This window comes from Pecten maximus, chromosome 8 (genome assembly GCF_902652985.1).
Source record: "Pecten maximus chromosome 8, xPecMax1.1, whole genome shotgun sequence".
In the NCBI taxonomy this organism is placed as follows: domain Eukaryota; kingdom Metazoa; phylum Mollusca; class Bivalvia; order Pectinida; family Pectinidae; genus Pecten; species Pecten maximus.
Window position 1 is genome coordinate 38,851,234 of NC_047022.1, and position 23,072 is coordinate 38,874,305.

Below are 23,072 nucleotides of genomic sequence, written 5' to 3' on the forward strand. Positions count from 1 at the left end.
ATGTATCAGGAGTTATTCCCCTGTGTGTGATTTAGGACGATCTCTCATGTATCAGGAGTTATTCCCCCTGTGTGTGATTTAGGACGATCTTCCATGTATCAAGAGTTATTCCCCCGTGTGATTTAGGACGATCTTCCATGTATCAGGAGTTATTCTCCTGTGTGATTTAGGATGATCTCCCATGTATCAGGAGTTATTCCCCTGTGTGTGATTAAGGACGATCTCCCATCTATCAAGAGTTATTCCCCTGTGTGTGATTTAGGACGATCTCCCATGTATATGGAGTTTTTCCTCTGTATGTGATTTACGATGATCTGTGCATGAGTTGTTTTACTCAAAAACATTCCGAAGTGTTCATAATAATCTCCTTAAATGTCTGTCTCTTTTTACTGAAGTTTTAGGATAGCCTACATATATCCCATGCATTATATATTACATCCCTCTTGTAATACTGTGAGTTTGAACTTGGGATAAGATAATAATATATGAATTGTGATGTGGTGGTCAAAGTGTTAGTGTTTTCCTCACAGTAGATACATGTAGTTTATAAGAACAGATAAAAATTAAATGACAACTGAGTGTTTTGTATTTATTATGGTTGAAACATTAACTAACAATATAAACATTACATGATAAATGTAGTTGTATATTAGTATCAAATAACGAATTTTATGTACATTTCGATGAAATAGGAAAAAGATTCTCTTTCATGAAAATACATATGTGACTACATGTTTATATCTATATTCAGCAGAAAAGAACACATCTTTTCCGGTTAAAAAAATCCAAATGGTACCTCGGCTCCCATATACAAATGACACAAACTATACCAGCCTACCCCCATATACCAGTAACAACACAAACTATACCAGCCTGCTCCGATATACCAGTAACACAAACTATACCAGCCTGCTCCGGTATACCAGTAACAACACAAACTATACCAGCCTACTCCCATATACCAGTAAAAACACAAACTATACCAGTAACTACACAAACTATACCAGTAACAACCCAAACTATACCAGCCTACTCCCATATACCAGTAACAACACAAACTATACCAGTAATAACACAAACTATACCAGTAACAACACAAACTATACCAGCCTGCTCCCATATACCAGTAACAACACAAACTATACCAGTAATAACACAAACTATACCAGTAATAACACAAACTATACCAGCCTGCTCCCATATACCAGTAACAACACAAACTATACCAGTAATAACACAAACTATACCAGTAACAACACAAACTATACCAGCCTGCTCCCATATACCAGTAACAACATAAACTATACCAGCCTACCCCCATATACCAGTAATAACACAAACTATACCAGTAACAACACAAACTATACCAGTAACAACACAAACTATACCAGCCTACTCCCATATACCAGTAACAACACAAACTATACCAGTAACAACACAAACTATACCAGCCTGCTCCCATATACCAGTAACAACACAAACTATACCAGTAACAACACAAACTATACCAGCCTACTTCCATATACCAGTAACAACACAAACTTTACCAGTAACAACACAAACTATACCAGCCTACTTCCATATACCAGTAACAACACAAACTATACCAGTAACTACACAAACTATACCAGCCTGCTCCCATATACCAGTAACAACACTAACTATACCAGCCTACTCCCATATACCAGTAACTACACAAACTATACCAGTAACAACACTAACTATACCAGTAACAGCACTAACTATACCAGTAACAGCACTAACTGGTATACAATCAAATACTCAAACTAGCCTCCTTACGTATACTGATATAGCTGGTCAGTCCATGGTATGTATAGTTATATAGCTGGTCAGTACATGGTATGTATAGTTATATAGCTGGTCAGTCCATGGTATGTATAGTTATATAGCTGGTCAGTCCATGGTATGTATAGTTATATAGCTGGTCAGCCCATGGTATGTATAGTTATATAGCTGGTCAGTCCATGGTATGTATAGTGATATAGCTTATCAGTCCATGGTATGTATACTTATATAGCTGGTCAGTCCAAAGTATGTATACTTATATAGCTGGTCAGTCCATGGTATGTATAGTGATATAGCTGGTCAGTCCATGGTATGTATAGTTATAAGGCTGGTCAGTCCATGGTATGTATAGTTATATAGCTGGTCAGTCCATGGTATGTATAGTTATATAGCTGGTCAGTCCGAGGTATGTATAGTTATATAGCTGGTCAGTCCATGGTATGTATAGTTATATAGCTGGTCAGTCCGAGGTACGTATAGTTATATAGCTGGTCAGTCCCAGGTATGTATAGTTATATAGCTGGTCAGTCCATGGTATGTATAGTTATATAGCTGGTCAGTCCATGGTATGTATAGTTATATAGCTGGTCAGTCCATGGTAGGTATAATTATAGTATGTACAAAGTATGTATAGTTATATAGCTGGTCAGTCCATGGTATATATAGTTATATAGCTGGTCAGTCCATGGTATGTATAGTTATATAGTTGGTCAGTCCATGGTATGTATAGTTATATAGTTGGTCAGTCCAAAGTATGTATAGTTATATAGTTGGTCAGTCCAAAGTATGTATAGTTATATAGTTGGTCAGTCCATGGTATGTATAGTGATATAGCTGGTCAGTCCATGGTATGTATAGTTATATAGTTGGTCAGTCCATATAGTATGTATAGTTATATAGCTGGTCATTCCATGGTATGTATAGTTATATAGCTGGTCAGTACAAAGTATGTATAGTTATACATATAGCTGGTCAGTTCAAGGTATGTTTAGTTATATAGATGGTCAGAGTGTAGTTCAACCAATGAGTTTGAGGGAAATCATGCAGATTTCTAAAAAAAAAAGCCACACATTCTTCTTACTATGTTCAGATGTCTTAATAGTATCTTATAGGAGCATTGATATTAAATGAAATATCTCCCAATATACCATATTTGTGTGATATAATTCACAATGCCATTTATATTTCAAGGTAAAAACAGAATCAATGTTTATGCTTGTAATACAGTCACATGTAGTAAAACAAATGCCTGTATTGCTAGACACATGTCAGCATAATGGCATGGTTAATTTGTGCAATATACTTAGGTATGTGATACACAACAGCTAATTATGCATTCTTTGCATGTTTTGCCAAAATATACAAACAGTTTTACAAATTAGGTGTCAATAGCAATGCCTTTGGTAGGCCAAGATACATACTAAAGTTGATTAAGTTACTTTTGTTAAATTGGACCAGAGTAGTGATTCATATGCTTGTAAAAAATACCACTGGATATGCTATTTAGAGGACTCTTACCCTACACCCAGATAGTGCTAGCACCAGTACATATCTATAGAGGTTAAAATGTTATACAATAAAAATAGAATAAATAAAGATGTGACCATAGTATTCCTCTATATACAGGTATTATTCACCTAAATATACAGGTATTCATTGCCTTAATATTCAGGCATTCAGAACCTCAATATACAGGTATTTATCATTGATACATATACAGGTATTATTCACCTAGATACACAGGTATGTTTCACCTAAATATACTGGTATTCATCACCTCAATATACAGGTATTCATCACCTCAATATACAGGTATTCATCATCTTAATATACAGGTATTCATCATCTCAATATACAGGTATTCATCATCTCAATATACAGGTATTCACTGCCTCAATATACAGGTATTCATCACCTCAATATACAGGTATCTTAATAATAATATACAGAATACTGATATTCTTCCTTAAACAAAACTACACATACACTCTACACAGAGGAAAAATACATTTGTGGTAATAAAATAATTAAACTTAAACAAAATAACAAAAAAACAAAGACATCTGTATGTCACCCTGTTATGCATACCGTGCCACTCTAAAACGTCATTTATGTGAGGAATTTTTTCTTTGTTAAATATGAATTCAAAAACATTTTCCCCATTTCTTTGAAACAGTCATTGGTCAAAAAGATTGTACTGGCAGATAAGGGGGTAAAAGCAACCTTTTAATTGATTTCCAATCAAATAGAGAGCGACAAGCTTAGAATGACGGGCACTTCATAGGTAAAATACAGTCATACACCAAAACTACAAAATAAACAGATAATAAATGATAATAGATTAACAGTTATATATACTAGAACAGATCTTCGTATAATACTTAACGAATAATTACAAATTGGCACAACCTCAACATAAATAATAAAAACAATATAATCCAATTATCTCTGATAGTTCAATACATTATTAAAGCATGAAAAGTGATGAAGTAAGATTGCAGTCAAAATAATAGGTATTTATACAGTACAGGAATGATTATAGAAGTCGAAATATATAAAGTTATGGCAAATAAATATCTTGTTATACTGTAAGTACACAAACTAATATTGCACCTAAGATGGCAGTACCTTCCAGTAAAAACAACTTATAATGCTGAGTTGAGAGGAATAACTTTAGTGGCAATATTGTGGCAGTATTGAAAAACGAGTATCATAAAAAATCGACAACTGAATCAGATGTTCTTCTTCTAAAACCATAAAATAAAAATTTGTTAAGGAACTTTAGGTGTGCTTTCACAACTTTTCTAATATCTTTTATCTTTCACAAATGCATACAGTTTAACACATTCACAACTAAATGTAGCACCTAAACTAAATATGTAAACATATTCAAAGTAAACCATCACCATCAATTTTGGTCTGTTAATACAAGTATAGAAATATAATTTATATATAAATATTATTATTATGATTTTATATATATAATAGATATTATTTTGATGGTATTCATCATAGCACCAACAAGGTTTGCGTCAGTACCATAAATCAACAGTATTCTCCTGATGTGTCTGGTACCATTTCATCAAAGTCTGCATCAACTTGCTCCAGAATCCATGGCGACTCCTCGATCACTACAGATATGAGACGATCTAGATAAACCTTCTGACGACTAGCTTCCTTCACTATTTCCTTCAGTGAGCTCATCAACTTTTCCTGGAAGGTCAAAGCAGAACATAGCATGTTAGCTTATCTAGATGGCCAATATGTAGCAACTGCATCACTTACAGACAAGGAAATATTTATGAGGATCAACAATATCTAGACTCAGGTTATTATGCTGATCCAGCAGTGTGCCAAATTACGCATCATTCTGAAAATTGAGGATCTTACACATTGTCAAGTGGCTATATGTGATACATGTATAGAATTTATCAAAGTTACCTAAACACTCATGGCATATCAAGTTATTTAACAAGTTTAATAAATTACATATTACACTGAAACAAGTGTAAAATTCTTTTTATCTTAACTTATTTTAACTTATGTAAGTATGTGAACGTAAGTAAAAACATTTATTTCTGTATAAGACAGATGGATTGTACGTTTTTATCTGCAGAAACATACTTGCAACATCACATCATGAAGTATTTGTGATGTCACAATAGTATTTTTACATGTGTCTTATGATATTTATGACATAGCCGTACAAACAAACACACAGATAGCATTATAACATCTCCCCGATCATGTTGTGGTGATGGGAATAAATGGCAATGCTTTGAAACTGATCAATAGGCATAAAATGTACCTAATAAATATCTAACACAATGTACTCCATCTACTAGTACTGTACATACTTTAACTGTATATAATCAGGAATTGATGAGATCTGAATTAATAGCAGACCAAATGATTCATTATTTCAAGGTCTGTAATTCCAGACAACATTTTAATCTCTCTTTGTGTAAACTAATAATTCTGGATGACTTTCTTCAAGAATGAAATCCTACAGACTTACCAGTACTCTCTATTGCCCTAACTGGGGAGGAAGCATCTTTATTTTTTACCCATAATTAGACATAATACATTCATCAGGGAACTTCTTAATTGTTTATATTTTTAGAAATCCAATATGTCTTCAAGAGAAAGCAGCTCAAGACATTTATTTAATCATGTTAAGAGTCAAATGGCAGTCAATACAATTAATGCACAAGAATATGCTTCAACATTTGAGCATGCACCTATTCCCTTGTGGGAATTCTAAGCAGTTGGCAGATATGAAATAAGAGTTACAGAATTATGTATACTGACCTTAGAGGCACCTTCAACCTTCAGACTGTCCATGGTCATTTGGTAATACTGCGATTCTCCTTGTATGGACACACCTGTGCAAAGGTTAATGTGAAGTCAGTCAAGGCCAGCAGTTAGATTTATAAATAAATGTTTAATTGAATGTATAATGGATCCCGTATTAATTAGTATTATACAACAGTCTTGAAATACCTCGTCTATATACAACGGCCTTGAAATACCTTGCCTATATACAACAGCCTTGAAATACCTCGTCTATACACAACGGCCTTGAAATATCTCCTCTATATACAACAGCCTTGAAATATCTCCTCTATATACAGCGGCCTTGAAATACTTTGTCTATATACAATGGCCTTGAAATACCTCGCCTATATACAATGGCCTTGAAATACCTCGCCTATATACAATGGCCTTGAAATACCTCGTCTATATACAACGGCCTTGAAATACCTCGTCTATATACAACGGCCTTGAAATATCTCCTCTATATACAGCGGCCTTGATATATCTCCTCTATATACAACAGCCTTGAAATACCTCGTCTATATACAACGGCCTTGAAATACCTCTCCTATATACAACAGCCTTGAAATACCTTGGCTATATACAACGGGCTTGAAATACCTCGTCTACACACAACAGTCTTTAAATAAATACATCATCTGTGTTTGGCAGGGGCCCTCAATATCTCAGTCAGTTAAATCACTGGTCACAAAATCTCAGGTGAGGATACCAAGTGTGTTGTTTGACCCTCCCTACCTGTATAGGTTTATGTTTCATGGGAAGCTGAGAAACGGAATGGTCTGTGGTTTCTACTCTAACTGATATGGATGGCGTGCCAAGGGCCTCCCATAAGTTGTTCACTGAGGTAGTCACTGACTACTACAAGGAGGTAGTCACTGACTACTACAAGGAGACCCGACTCAAAATTACTCTGGCTGTTCTAGGGGTGATTAACTCAGCAAACAAAAACAAACCTATACAGAATTCAAAAGAAAGGTGCTGTAATGTGTAGGGGTAATTTACTATATAAATACACCTTACCTGTACCGGTACAATTAGGGTAGACACTATAAACCCACATTACTTGTACTGGATTGTACAGGTGCCATAAGGGTTAAGGAACCATGAACATACCTTTCCTAGACTCTGAATGGAGGTCAGTAGCAGCCTTTAGTGCAGCATCCTTCTGACGTCGTACCTCCCACACACACTCCTCTTTGGCTGTGAGTTCTCGCTGTAGGCCCTCAATCACACCCTGCTGATCCTTTACCAAATCCTTCAGTTCCACCAATTCATCCTGAGGAAATATTAGACATCAGAATCACAGATTATTGTCTAGATATAACAGGAAATTTACATAAACATTTATTTCATTTATTGGCCAAGGTGGTAGTGTGTGAGGGGTCTTTATTGTGGAAGAAAAATATGTCTCTGTGAATGGCTAGAGCACAAGTGACAAAAACACTTCAATATATATGTCCTGTATCAAATTGTAGAAGTCCAGTCTAGAAACATATTGTCTAAGTTTAACACAGTGACAGACCTGTTATTAGGATTAAATATTTACTTGTGATGAACAGCTGTCTTTGAAGTTGTAATTGAGAGTATAAATTTGACCTGAAATAAACAGCAGTCTTTGAGATCGTGATTGGGGGTACAAAATTAACCTGTATTTGAGGTTGTTACTGTGGGTACATATTTTACCTGTAATGAACATCTGTCTTTGAGGTCTGTTATGTCCTTTTGTGGGACACCACGGATAATCTGATCAGGGTCCATATCCTGTCCTTGCATGTCTGTCAACACCTTCCTTAAGTTCCACCAGCGCTTGTCTGCCAGCTCTTCACTGCCTCGCAATGCCAGTCTCCTATAATGATACACCTTTAATCAACGTACACATTTCAGCAGTAATCTTATTCTAGCCATTCTCACACTTGGAGCATTTTGCTAAACTATCATTGTGCTAATAACAATTTATGTACATTATTTTCTATGATAAGCATTGTGGTAGCCCTAATTCAACATGGAGGTAATCTTTGTCAATTCAGGTATGTGCTAAAAAACTTTGTCTAACTGTGTAGCCATGCTCACCTGACTGTAGGGTCACACCAGATTACCAACTCCACCTCCTCACACTGACTGGTCACTCCTTCCACCAATCGCTGAACATCACTTGTTGTCATTGACAACAGTAGATGACCATTCATTTCCAGAACCCTGAAATTAGGACTCAACGTTAAATCAGCTATATCATATTTTCTAAGTTACAGTATACACCTCTGCAAACCTTCAAAAGTAAATTTTAGAAAGTCATTTAGCATATGGTAAGCTCAAATATGTCAAAAGTTTTTTTTTTTTTTTTTTTTTATTATGATTTTCTAATTAGATTCCAAATCAATGATGTTTGATACCAAAAGAACTTTCATGCGAGATATCAATTTTTGATACCAAAAGAACTTTCATGCAAGATATCAATTTGAACATTCTTTCACTGTTTATAAAAATAGCAAAATCAGCAAAACTTTTATACAGAATTTGAGGAAGGGCAGATATATTAAGGATAACACTGCATGAATCATGTATAGATAGACCAAGAAAAGCCTCACCTGTCTCCTGCCCTAACTCCAATTTCACTTTCTTCCAATGACCCCACAATCAAATGACCTTTGTTATCCACTTGGAAAGTCATCCCAAACTGACCATTGGTCTTGCGTAGGTGGATACAGCAGACATCCTGTGCAGCTTTCCCATCAAACAGGTTGTACAATGAACACCTACCGACAGGCTTGGTCTGTAACTTCTGTGAGTGAGAGATATGGGAGTGCACAAATTACATAGGTAAAGATCTTTGCAAGTTTTTTTTTTTTTACATAAAACGATTATTATTTATCAGTGTCCTGTTCACGTTGACAAATCCCAATGCTCCAATACACCAGACAGGCGAGACCATCCCTAAACACTGGCTTGGGTTTCGAGACCATCCTAAAACACTGGTTTAGGTTTCCTAGGTGACTGTATGATCATGTACAGGTTTTACCAGTACATACTAAGTTAACCAGCTTCAAAGTAAAATGTAGGAACAATTTTATATTTTGAGTCCCCAGGAAAAAGGTGTAATGCAAATCCTATGGTAATAGAAAAACAATGGCTTGTAGAGGCTTTTTAAGATGAAAATTGAAATATTGAAATCCCCTCTCTTCGAGAAGTAAGTATGTGTGGTATTTGCACTGATATCATGCTTATCTTTGAGTAATCTATTATTTCAACTAAATTTGTGTCTATTTTTATGGTCTTATCAACCAGAAAATGTTGAAAATTGAAAATGTAACACACTAGAGTTTGTGTTATACAGTGTGACTATATCAACTACATCTATGATCTATTGTAGATATCTCTATAAGATTGATTTGATGTTTAACATTATACATTAATTTATATTTGTTGTAACACTTGGTGCTGTATAATTAACCAACACATGTTATATACCCCCCACACTCTCACCTTCCTCACTGGTTTGTTCAGTGTGCCTCCACCACTAGCACCAGACTTCAATGATCCTGTGCTGAAAACCAAATAACACTTTCAACACAATGTTTCGTGAGGTTTGTCATAAAAAGTGGTTGTGATGAATCCAAAAGATACAATTTTCAAATCTCAAGACAGAAAATGAATTACCTTTTTTTTTCTAGAATATTTAACTAACACGTTGTCATCATTATTCCTTATTTGGCTGACATATATGTCAGCACCTGGACAGGGGGAACTACTTTTTTAGGGAACTGTAGGCCTAGTTAGCATACGGGGTAGGCTTTTCGTTGATAAAAAATGTAATAAACAGAATATCTAACAGTGTCTTCAGTAATACCAAATATATTTCACTCGTGAGGCTAATATTTTGATATTTTTCACTTGTGCTGCGCACTCGTGAAAAATATCAAAATATTAGCCCCACTCGTGAAATATATTTGGTATTACTGAAGACACTGTTAGATATCCTCTATATATTCAATGATACCTAATAGTATGTATTGGTAATAAATAGTTTTGTTTATAAATATTATTATTTTAATCATCATGTGATATTATAATGATTGTCATTTATTGAATTACTCCGTTAGATTAGAAAAATGCTTTTACCTGAGCGCGAGTATTATATCGGCGTATGCGTTTTCATAATGTACATGTATATGTGTGTGTGCGTAAATAGTGGTCACTGACACACTGGACATGTGACAGTTCTGACGGACTTTGACGAAGGTGTTTGATTGGTTGGATGTTGTTTTCATATGTTTTAGTAAATGTTTCTTTGTGTTTGGGCAGTTTTGAATTTGCCGTGGTAGACGGTGGTTTGTCTTGGTTTGTCTTGGTTTGCCCGCTATATTATGTTCATCATGGGTAAGTTAGTTTTATTTGAATTCATTTGGTTTTTCCCTGTGTGGTTGACAATCATGATTGATCGAATGATGAATTAGTGTTTTAATGATCCATTGAATAATGTGTTTTATTATATACGAGTATACGTGTATACTATGCTGACATGATTTTTATGTTGGAATAAAATCATATAATATTCTTATCAGTAAAGCAATCATCACGTATTTCATGTGATATATATATTTATATGTATGAGTTATCATGTATGATATTCTGTATGGTCTTTTATTGTAGTTTATATAGAAAAGGGATTCTAGACTGCAGTGTTCATTTTAGGCCGCACCATCACGCCATTGGCACTATTTTTTATCACTAGGCGCATAAAATTATGTTTCACCGGGTCCTCGGGCGCAACAAAAAAAATGAACCATTCCTAAGCGATAGTAAAAACTATCTGCCGTATAACCGATCTCCACTGTTGTTTTCTTGGTTTTCATGCCGAACGCACCTCGAGTCATACAACAATGTATTGATTGGTCGATAGAGACATGTACCCTCACGATGATTTTGATTGGTTCGGATTGTTTCATAAGTAAACATAACAAAATGTCTTCGGGAAAAAGAAAAACTCTGTCTAACTGTGTAGCCATGCTCACCTAACTGTAGGGTCACACCAGATTACCAACCCCACCTCCTCACACTGACTGGTCACTCCTTCCACCAATCGCTGAACATCACTTGTTGTCATTGACAACAGTAGATGACCATTCATTTCCAGAACCCTGAAATTAGGACTAAACGTTAAATCAGCTATATAATATTTTTTAGGTTACAGTATACACCTCTGCAAACCTTCAAAAGTAAATTTTAGAAAGTCATTTAGAATATGGTAAGCTCAAATATGTCAAAAGTTTTTTTTTTTAATTATGATTTTCTTATTAAGACTCCAAATCAATGATATTTGATACCAAAAGAACTTTCATGCAAAATATCAATTTGAACATTCTTTCACTGTTTATAAAAATAGCAAAATCAGCAAAATACAGAATTTGAGGAAGGGCAGATATATAAAGGATAACACTGCATGAATCCAACCAAGAATTAGTGGTGACATAAATCAGACATAGTTATCTTCCTATTTCCAGTTCGGGCATTATCTAGGTTGGCTCTAGGGATAAAACAGCTACTCTAAATAAGATTAGTGTATAATGTTCAGATTATCATGTATAGATAGGCCAAGAAAAGCCTCACCTGTCTCCTGCCCTAACTCCAATTTCACTTTCTTCCAATGACCCCACAATCAAATGACCTTTGTTATCCACTTGGAAAGTCATCCCAAACTGACCACTGGTCTTGCGTAGGTGGATACAGCAGACTTCCTGTGCAGCTTTCCCATCAAACAGGTTGTACAATGAACACCTACCGACAGGCTTGGTCTGTAACTTCTGTGAGTGAGAGATATGGGGGTATACAAATTACATAGGTAAAGATCTCTGCAAGGTTTTTTTTTTTACATAAAACGATTATCATTTATCAGTGTCCTGTTCGCGTTGACAAATCCCCATGCTCCAATACACCAGACAGTCGAGACCATCCCTAAACACTGGCTTGGGTTTCGAGACCATCCTAAAACACTGGTTTAGGTTTCCTAGGTGACTGTATGATCATGTACAGGTTTTACCAGTACATACTAAGTTAACCAGCTTCATAGTAAAATGTAGGAACAATTTTATATTTTGAGTCCCCAGGAAAAAGGTGTGATGCAAATCCTATGGTAATAGAAAAACAATGGCTTGTAGAGGCTTTTTAAGATGAAAATTGAAATATTGAAATCCCCTCTCTTCGAGAAGTAAGTATGTGTGGTATTTGCACTGATATCATGCTTATCTTTGAATAATCTATTATTTCAACTAAATTTGTGTCTATTTTTATGGTCTTATCAACCAGAAAATGTTGAAAATTGAAAATGTAACACACTAGAGTTTGTGTTATACAGTGTGACTATATCGACTACATCTATGATCTATTGTAGATATCTCTATAAGATTGATTTGATGTTTAACATTATACATTAATTTATATTTGTTGTAACACGTGGTGTTGTATAATTAACCAACACATGTTATATACCCCCCACACTCTCACCTTCCTCACTGGTTTGTTCAGTGTGCCTCCCCCACTAGCACCAGACTTCAATGATCCTGTGCTGAAAACCAAATAACACTTTCAACACAATGTTTCGTGAGGTTTGTCATAAAAAGTGGTTGTGATGAATCCAAAAGATACAATTTTCAAATCTCAAGACAGAAAATGAATTACCTTTTTTTTCTAGAATATTTAACTAACACGCTGTCATCATTATTCCTTATTTGGCTGACAGGCAGTAATGGGAATCTAGTTACAATGTAATATACTTCACCAACTATAACAAGCAATCAATAAAGCCACTCCAGCTACATTTCTGATGTAAGTGTAACCCAATTAATCTGAAGGAGAACTTATCAGATGTGAAAAAAATCTTTTTAATCTAAAATTTGCATCTGATCATTGCACAATTACTAAGCCAAGCCACTAAAGAATAGTAGATGTAGATCAAATACAGCAGCTACAGCTAGTGACCAGGTCAAGCTGCTCAAAGTCAATCAGAAAAGCATAACAATCAGTTACTGACACACAGCGACACTTAATGTGGACATCAGATTGGGACAACCAAACCCTCCAGGTTATATTACACTTGTGACATGAACAAATATTACATGGGATAAATTTACTGGATAACAAGTTGTGATAAATAATAGTCAGATGTAGGTACCATTTAAATATCTTATATTTTCTTCCCTCTGCTATAAAATATCTCACACTCACCTTGAATAAGAATCCCCACTAGGAGAATTCTGGCGTACAAGTTTGTCCCCACGCGGAGACCTGGCCCCAGTATACCCCTCTCCACTGAGAACTTTCTGTCTACGCAGTGTGACAACTCCGTCCCTCAAATCTACCTCCCTCATATCCGACTCAGACTTTTTACGAAGTTTGGGTGTAGGTGACGATGATGACGGTGATGACGGCAGAACGGGAGACTGACCAGAGGTCAGGACCACTGGTACACTCTGTGACCGATGGAATGCACTGGATTTGTCTTTGGCTAGAGTGATGGCTGCTTGGTATTTCTGGTGCTCGACTAGAGTCTGGAGACGATGTGTGTCGTCCTCGTCAGTATTCTGTTCCAGCCTCAGTAACTCATACACCTCAGCCAGAAGCAGTTCCCTGTCTTCAATACTGATGTGGTCATAACCCTCTATAATAACAAATATATGGCATATTTTATCTTGTTTTAGCGATTTCAGTGTTTAAATCATGTATGAATATACACATGTACTTATACATTTATTTTTCATCCTGCCATCAATATCCAAATTCAGTAAGATGACAAACTTGCGTTTGATGGTCCTCTTCAATGTTAGTATACCAGTATTTTTAGTTTAGTGTTTTATGCAAATAGTTTGTAAAATTTGAGAAAAATGAGAGTAAAATGTTCAGTATCTGCATTAGGACTTACCTAGGAATGGCAGCTGTAGATCTACTAGGTCAATCCCTGCCACGTGGTGTCCTAGCAACACATAAAATAGGTATTAAGTCTGTCATTTGAATTGAAACAAGTTAAAACTTAATCATGACAAGTAACAGGGGTCTGAATTTTCCGAGTTTCCAATTAACTGATTATAAACAGGTATAGATTTACATTGAATGTATGTGCCCAATATAGCTGGTCATGCTGTATTGTGAAGGTTTGGGACCAATACCTAGACCATGTACAACACTTTGGATTATGACTTACTTTGGAAAAGGAGGATAAACTTGTGGAGTTTCCTGTGTTCTAGCCACCGGATAACATCAGATGTGCTCCACTGCTTCAGCTTGTAATCAAATGAAATGATATATAAATGTCCCTGTGTGTCAGGACTACATCATAGTATAAGATATCTGGAAGGTGAATCACCAATATTAACATCAGGTATAGCTTTCTTATGTAGGGAAATATCAGTCATGTTTGTTACTGTACTGGAGAGAGGAAAAGTAGGACTTTTGAACATAAAACAGATAGTGGGCTGAGAATTTGTAACTTAGACATGAAACATCATGATCATCTTTTAATAGATAGCTATATAGGTATGGATAAGATTTATATGAAATTAAAACTCCACTTCATCACATATGGTCACATGTTTATTTTTCTGGTAGATAATTAGCACTTTAGCCAGTCTTACAGTATATGAGAATAACTTTTGACAGTTTTTGCTGATTTTCTCATAAAAATGAGTTATAGACAAGAGGCCCCTGGGCTTTAATGATCACATGACTTCTAATATATTTCAGTCAATTTGACCAATTTTGATCCTGTCCAACAAGTGCTAGAGGTCAGTCAGGCCAATATGCATATACACCATCAAGCAGTTAATCCCATAATGATAATTCTAACCACAAGGTTTAAGTACATAGTAACAAACTGCTATCCCATACTGATAATTCTGACCAAGTTTTTATCTTTTCCAGAGGCAATTCAACAAATGGTGTTCAAAAATGTGATTTCCCTATGTAAACTATAGTAAATTATACACCCTCCCAGTCCCCACTACACATTAGTATTTGATTCTATCATATCTGGGTCTTAAAAGAATATTTTTGAATTTCAGTTAATCTGAACTTGAAATTTCCCCATGCCTAAGGAAGCTAGAGGGCAGGGGGGCATATAATTCACAATTTTAGTTCACCAAGAGGCCACATGGAAAATTACTGCAAAATTTCAGTGAAAAGACCAAAATGTACTGAAAAGAAGACGAAATGTAAACTGCTTACAGACAACAATGGACAAAAGGTGATTGCAATACCAGGTCACTTTAGACTTCAGGTGGCCTAAAATGTGATAAATAGAATATAGCATCTTTAAACTAATGGTTTGTGACACATCAAAGTGCTGAACTTACTTATTGACATTCAAATAAACTTAACATCAACTAACCTGTCGTGTGAATGACTGTTCTCGCTGGACTGTACTTTGAGACCCAGAGGATCTTTTTTGATCTTCTGAAACAAACAACAACAGTTAAACAAATGCCATCCTCATTTACTGATCATATTGGAAGATGAAAAAATATTATATTAGCCGGTGATTACAGGTAATTACAAGTTGACATACAATGTGTAATTGTTATAAAGTAAACAAAGATTGAATTAAGTGCTGATAGTGTATTCTCTTTATATGATAAAGATATAGATCTAGAGGGCCATCAGAAGTCTGGTTCATATTTTCTGTACATGTCAGCATCATGTTTGTGTTTTCAAATAACTTTTATACTGTAATACATAGTTAGGATGCCATTGTGATGGCGAAACAAGTAATGTAAATTTGTAATTATAAAATGATATTATAGATGTTGGGAAATGAAATAATTATCATCTTAAGCTCAGCCTTTAGATATTGATCAAGTTTTGAGTCTGTTAATTACAATCATCCAGTCAATAGATTAGATAAATCACACATACAAAATGTATCAACATCAGTGAAAGTTAATAAGTTTATTAATATGATTAATACAAGATGTTCAATCAACCTTGACTGGTAGTAGTATTTGACCAATCAGAATGCAGTAATTCCTCTGTGCGTTTCTGCTGTTGCTGCAGTTCAGACAAGCGTGGTATCAATCCTCTGTTCCTGTTCCATGTTGACTAGCTGTAATTGCGCCAGGTTACTTGTCAGCCTCTGTGACGACCGTTCCAAATCCTGACGTCTTATGGACATTTGCTATATCAACAAAGTTGTGAATGTAAAGTGAACATAATCTTGTGTATAACGCTTTTAAAGATAAGGTTCATGGCTCTGCAAAATCTGTCTGAAAACACTTGAATAAGTTATTTTCAAGAAAAATTTACAAGAGTTAACGTTGTCAGAAGACAAAACGATACCTTGCCGAGTGGGTTGAAATTCAGAATTAGTTTTTTTTAATTTTCAAAAGTATGTTAACGGTCAAGGTCATGTTCATTAGGTCTGCAAATGTAATAGCAATGGAAAGGTCTTAGGACAAAGTACACATATGTCAAATATGAAAACTCTATCTTATATGTTAATTTAAATCAAAAGCCCTGTCTCATATGGTTTACACATTGTGGCTAAGGTTAAAGTTTTTTTAAATTAGGTCAAAGGTCATGGTCAAGGTCAACAGGCCCCCAAACGCAGTACCAATGGAAAGGTGTACGTGAAATATCTAGGCTGTATCTTCATGAATTAGTATTGACACGACACTGTTTAAACTAGCTGTCTACGGAAGACGTTGATGCTGAAGCTATTGGGGTTATATATAGCAATAGCTCCCCTAGAGGTAAAAATATGATTAATGATAAAATCGTGATTTCTATTGAAATGAAAGGATGGACGAATTACAGATAAATAACTGATGTAAATAAATAAAGCTTTCAGATAGAAATCAATATCCATGGTTGCAGAATTAAGTAGCTGACATGGAAAGCTGGAACATTCAAGTCAGTACATTAATGTAGGTTTGTTTTGCATGCATATGCTAGTTAATTAGGAAAGATGGAACTTTATCAGTTAATTATGTGTGTAAGGACTAATGTCATTACACTGATATTAAGAATCATCCTGTTTATGGTATCTATTAATTTAAACAGCTAATTTCTGCAGCTATGATATATAACTAGTGAATATTAATTATCTGCTTCTGGAAATGGTAGATCTGGTGGGCAATATATATGTATGGCTCATTTCACACCTGTAGGGATATTGATTGGAAAAAAACATGAATAAACATGAATTTGGAAAATCACCATGAATAAACATGAATTATCAAATATCTATCAAGTAATCAGTTGATCAATTATCTTTTGTGATGCTGCAAGTAGTGGACGAAGATAGCATCTCCCTTGATATGCCTGTAAATTCTACCATTATTAACTGATACAGTTTTTCTGGTCCCATCAACATGTGATAGACATTCACGATAGTCGGCTGTATTTTCATATGTTTGCATTAAATTATGGATTACTTGTTATATTAGGCCTATCAACTGAAGTTGAAATAATTATCAACAGGAATCACAGTACAATCATGCACTATATACCTATCAAAACAATCACACCAACAAACATGCCACAATCAGACTGGTGGTACGCGTACGTGCAGTCACAACATATGTATGATAATACTGTGATTTAGTGCAGAAAATGTCACATAAAGGGGAGAACACTATACAGTTGCTCAGCTTCAAGAAAAAAACATTTCTTTTTTTATATTTTGAAGACGAAGGACATAATTATTGAACATCATTTCAATTTTCTTCATTAGATATATACTTACTTTGAGAACTTTTCGGGGCTGTCCATGAAACCCTTGCATCTCCATGGTAACTATTTATTGTATCTTTTAACGAATCACAAAAGATGTCACAGATACATGCTGGGTAACAGTACAGATTGGACACATGCTTTGTGTTATAACAGGCTCCATGCTGTGGTGTTAAAACAGTCACACTGGCCGCAGCCTTTCACTAGTCTACAGAGATAATGTCATAGGATTAGTGAAATCAATACCGTATCCAACATAATAATTACACCTTCTTATGTGAATGAATTAAAGATATCAATCTGTTGAACTGTAAAAGAAATGAAGGAATCAGAGTCCAGTGAATAAAGTTTTTTTTTTTTTTTGCTTGTTGTTATGCTGATAACAGGCTGTGAATGTATAAACAGTGATGATTTGAATTAATTGGTCGTGAATGTATAAACAGTGATGATTTGAATTAATTGGTCGTGAATGTATAAACAGTGATGATTTGAATTAATTGGTTGTGAATGTATAAACAGTGATGATTTGAATTAATTGGTTGTGAATGTATAATCAGTGATGATTTGAATTAATTGGTTGTGAATGTATAAACAGTGATGATTTGAATTACTTGGTTATACAGTTTGAAATATTGGATATCCATGACAAGATCAGTTATGTTACGTGGGTTTCTAAATGTTTTTATATTCATCTGATAGATTATTCCACATCTTTCTATACATACCATTTGATTTAAAATACACATGTACATATATATATACGGTATGTGGTTATAACTCTAAGTGAGTACTCTGGAAATCACCATATATACAACCAAAGTAGCTTTAATTTAATTTGGTGTGGAGTAATTGATAGAGAATTACAATCAGCGAGTTCATAAATGATGACCAAATCAATGAACAAGAATTCATTTTTAAGATAAGAAATCAACTAATCATCCAAATAACACTGCCCATATATAGTTTCACAAAGAATTAACCAATCAAGGACAATCTATTTTTAAGTTACAAACATATACAGTATGTACATGTGATTTTGTTGAATAAAGGTATATTTTTATCATTATAGCTGTAACAGTACTACATGTAGTAGTATATATCACCATAAAGATTATGTCAGTCAGTGATAGATAACCATTAAAAGAGAGTAAAGAGACCAGCAGATGTAGTTTAATAATTATACTGAATACGGTACTGAAAATGAGCAGATATTTTAGAGACAGAAATATGACATATTTACAAAAGTAAACAGATGTAGCTACACACATAGATGATGAGAGAGGCACTCCAGCACACACAGAGTAAGCAGGCTACGTATCTGACGGACTAGACATTATAGATGTGGCCTACATTCAGTTTAATCTTAAAAAAGTCTTTGATATCACTATAGTTAAACACAAAATCTATATCCAATAATTTAAATATAATTTGGGCCTATCCAATAATTAAAAAATAATTAGGACCTATTGTTTTAAGTTAATGACCTCAATTATAAATGTCATTCAATGTATTTTTATTTAATAGATGATGTTTTGGCACAGGAGTTTAAAATTTGATCAATAAGAATACATGTATATATATATATGGTATTTTTGTCTGGATTATTATTAACCATATATTTATAACTCCTGCAGTTTAAATTTGGACTTAACATATATGGTATCTAAAAATGATACATTAATTGTATTTATTGTCCTAAAGTTGAACTTGATAACACTGTTGAACCGTTGTAAGATAAGCTTATACATGTATATAAAATTTACAAGACAGTATATTTTAAAGTGTTTTTAAAAAAAATCCTATTTCTAAAATTCTTATGCATGGTCAGTACAGTTGATGTTTCGTCCCAAACTAGCTACACTAGGCATACACTGTTCTGACAAATGGTCGTGGGAGAGAAGTGTATGCAAGCTTAAGGTATGAATATTCGTCGTAGTCCTAAACGAAATGAAACAAGACCGATAGTGCGATACAAATCTAAGAACATACAGTGTAACCCGTGTGTAAACAAACACCATATTCCGTGTGTAAACATACAATATAATTTTGTGAAGTTGAGTGGTTTTTCTTTACTGAAATCCATTGCCTAGGCCTAAAAGAATTTTGGGCATCTCACGTCCCTTGTTCACGGGTTTGACATTTCAACACCTGTTGATTTCGGCCATTTCGGCAACAGATGGTTAGGATCAAACATCGTTTAGGCATAAGATACATACATTCTCTCAAATAAACTGTCTGCAACACCAACATTGATATGACTGCTTCAATATGCTTATCAGAACATCACAAACTTCACGCCAATTCACAAAAACGTAAAAAGAAAACTCATGTTTACCTAATCCATCTTGTACATTTGGTGCTTTCCCCTCCATAGGCCTAAATGACTTCCGGTTATACGGCTTTGGGGGTTCACGACAGGGTTAACATTTCCAGGTTCGACGCTCAGCAGAGACAGATTTTTTTTTTAACTTTATTTTTTTCAAAATACTGTGTGTGTGAAATGATATAAATGGCTTGCGCTAATAAAATATTTGATATTTTTTCTAAATTTGTAAAAAAAATTAAAAAAAAAAAAGATTTTTATTTTTTTATACCTTATGTACTATCATGTTGAAATGACTCTAATAATGGATAGTTCTTTATTCAAATTATGGTGAACTTTTACCTCAAGCGGTCTTCCAATTAACTGAAATATCAACCCTTTATTTCAAATGAATCTTGATATCTGATAATTGAATGGGATGCTTTCGCAAGCAGCGATGAGTATCATTCCCGAGTCCCTACATGGGCGCCAATGTAACAGAGCGCATGATTAATTAAATTTAAATAACTGCCTCCGCTAGGGATCGAACCCGGGACCTCTGGCTTACTAGTCTTACGCTCAACCGATCGAGCTAAAGAGAAGATCTCTCTAGCCGAGCGGTATATTGCGGCTAGTATTTACCAGGGTTACAGACATTTACATAATACATGTAACTGTAACATAAATTATAGAGATCTATATTTATACTGCAATATTTGTTTTACATTTCTTAGAGATTTTTCCAACATTGTTTAATTGATAAGCTTCTTAAAAAGGACCAGAACATAAATCTGTCAAGATTTCACAATAATGTACATTTTAAGCATTGGATTACTATAGCAGAATGAGGTGTTGTACTTCTAATGAAACAATATCAATCACAAAGTACACTGGCAAGTAAATATCAGGTTTTCGTATTTTCAAAATGTAATCCTGGTACATATATATACTAGCCACAATATACCTTTCGGTTAGAGAGATTTTCTCTTTAACTAGATCAGTTGAGCATAAGACTGGTAAGCCAGAGGTCCTGGGTTATATCCCTAGTGGAGGCTGTGATTTGAGTTTAATAAATGTGCTCTGTTACATTGGCGCACATGCATACGTAGGGACCTGGAAAAATACTCAGCCTTGTTCCACTAGTATCATCGTTACCCCTGGAAAAAAACTTGAGGATGAGTTTTTTCCAGGTGGGGGGAGTATGTAACCCTGGTCAGTGATCATCAGAAAACAAAAGCAGTGATTAAAAAAAACCTTACCTCTATTTCCTCTCTTGGGCCTGCCCCTCTGACCCAAGAAAGGCCAGAGTCATCATTTATGCAAAGTTGTTCCCTTCCCTCAAGGAAACTTCTGACTAAAATCCATTTAACCGTTCATGACAAGTAGAAATTTTAGAACTCTCATACTTCTCTTTCCGCTATTCGACTCACCCCTCCAGAATCACCACTTATGCAAAATTTGTTTCCCTTTCCTCCCCCTAGAATGCATTTGATCAAATCTAGTCAAAATTGATTCATGCAATCATTCATGACTAGTAGCTATTTACATATAAAACCTATATTTATGTTGTTAGGTCCTATCAGCCCCAGGAGGCCAAAAAATATTTTCTACCTATTACCATTGATGCTTCTGACCAATTGAATTAGGTAAAAATCCATACCCAGTAGTCCTTTTACTTGTTGTGTAATAGTCATTTAAACAATTTAATTATCCTATTTCACCCATGTGACCTTGATGATCTGTGTTTTTCTTGAGATTTACCCCACCACTGTGGGATTCTAGTTTGAGAGCCAATATGAATTAAGATCTTGCATGCGAGTCCTCAACTCTATATTATGAGCCAAAACTTCAGTGCTTCAGCAGCTGAGAGACAGAGACTGTATTAAACACTATGTACAAGGAACACTGACCTGTTCCTTCATGAACACATGTTACTGTCAAAGTAAATAATCTCATTGACCTTCAGCTATTCAACAATCTGATTAAAATAGTAAAATACAGTTCTTCATAATGTAGTGTATAATATAATTAGAAGAATTGATTTCAACTTTAACCGCTATGTGACATGGACTTTGGCAAAAACTGGTATTCAACACATTGCTTTACTCACTTAATTACCTTCAGCATGTCAGAAGTTATGGAATCAACAACCATCTTATTCTAAACTTGTATGGTCCCTCAAAATGAATGATTTCAATCATATCAACTTCTGGGCTTCATTTCAAAATGTTGGTTATGGTTCTGTGAACAACATATGGTCTGTTTCTTTGCTAGGTTCATCAACCAATGGCCAGACAGGGTCATTAAGAGGTAGCTGGGTTTCTTTGTAGTAGTTGATAGCTACCTCACTGAACAGTATATGAGAGGTTGTTATTTAGAGCTATTGTATTGGGGTCAAGAATCCTGCCCAAGGCAACATCCAGGACAGCACAGAAAAGTAAGTGATTTGAGTTTCCTGAGAAATACAAACAGCCCTAGCAGGGATTCAATCACACACCTCATATCTTCTTTAGAGATTGCATTGTCTGATTCTCAATCCAACTGGACTGAACTTTAACAGAGCCTGTCAATGATATATCTCCTAACCCCAATTTATCACATTCCTTACATTGTACATCAGAATCTCTTTGAACTCAGTTTTACCATAAAATCAAAGTACTGGAAGTACTGTAAACGAACATTATTGTTTAATGCAAAATCAGTAATCTTCTTAGTTTTAAGTTGATAAATTTACTGATATCGGTTTAGGAATTAATTGCAAATAATTTGAAATGTTTGCAGCTGTTCTGATTTGATTGTACACATGCATGTTTCTGTAAGGTCCTAATTGAAATTGGAAGTTTGTTGATCTATCTTGGATCGATGAAAATAAAATATGTCTTCTTTCTTTCGGGAAGGCATCATCAGTTAAAAT

At 34.8% G+C, this 23,072-nt stretch overlaps 2 protein-coding genes and 1 long non-coding RNA gene across 10 annotated transcripts; 2 read left to right on the forward strand and 1 right to left on the reverse strand.

The window, feature by feature from the left end:
- The first annotated feature begins 581 nt into the window (after positions 1–581).
- LOC117333460 (probable ATP-dependent RNA helicase ddx42) lies at positions 582–2,488 on the forward strand. 5 transcript variants are annotated; one of them, XM_033892765.1, is made up of 3 exons: positions 582–1,226; positions 1,269–1,296; positions 1,336–2,488. In XM_033892765.1, exons 1-3 carry the CDS (start codon positions 790–792, stop codon positions 1,789–1,791), a joined length of 921 nt encoding a protein of 306 aa, XP_033748656.1. In that variant the 5' UTR covers positions 582–789; the 3' UTR covers positions 1,792–2,488. The 5 variants fall into 5 exon arrangements, with proteins under 5 accessions (XP_033748656.1, XP_033748658.1, XP_033748654.1 ...); XM_033892767.1 differs by having other exon boundaries at positions 582–1,145; positions 1,248–1,296; XM_033892763.1 differs by having other exon boundaries at positions 582–1,296.
- Positions 2,489–2,531: 43 nt separating this feature from the next.
- LOC117333462 lies at positions 2,532–3,849 on the forward strand. The gene is made up of 2 exons (XR_004533905.1): positions 2,532–3,432; positions 3,502–3,849. It is a non-coding gene; the product is annotated as an uncharacterized LOC117333462 (long non-coding RNA).
- Positions 3,850–3,865: 16 nt separating this feature from the next.
- Positions 3,866–20,232, reverse strand: LOC117333459. Of its 4 annotated transcripts, none has more exons than XM_033892760.1 (14): positions 20,192–20,223; positions 17,870–18,064; positions 16,110–16,300; positions 15,518–15,582; positions 14,336–14,414; positions 14,057–14,107; positions 13,363–13,795; positions 12,643–12,703; positions 11,749–11,942; positions 11,154–11,279; positions 7,828–7,990; positions 7,258–7,420; positions 6,118–6,191; positions 3,866–5,019 (listed from the first exon to the last, which is right to left on the reverse strand). In XM_033892760.1, the coding sequence occupies exons 7-14, from the start codon at positions 13,503–13,505 to the stop codon at positions 4,852–4,854; spliced, it is 1,092 nt and encodes a 363-aa protein (XP_033748651.1). In that variant the 5' UTR covers positions 13,506–13,795; positions 14,057–14,107; positions 14,336–14,414; positions 15,518–15,582; positions 16,110–16,300; positions 17,870–18,064; positions 20,192–20,223; the 3' UTR covers positions 3,866–4,851. The 4 variants fall into 4 exon arrangements, with proteins under 4 accessions (XP_033748651.1, XP_033748653.1, XP_033748650.1 ...); XM_033892762.1 differs by having other exon boundaries at positions 4,821–5,019; positions 15,518–15,579; XM_033892759.1 differs by lacking the exons at positions 11,154–11,279; positions 11,749–11,942; positions 12,643–12,703 and adding exons at positions 8,215–8,340; positions 8,730–8,923; positions 9,625–9,685 and having other exon boundaries at positions 4,821–5,019.
- Between the last annotated feature and the right edge of the window lie 2,840 nt (positions 20,233–23,072).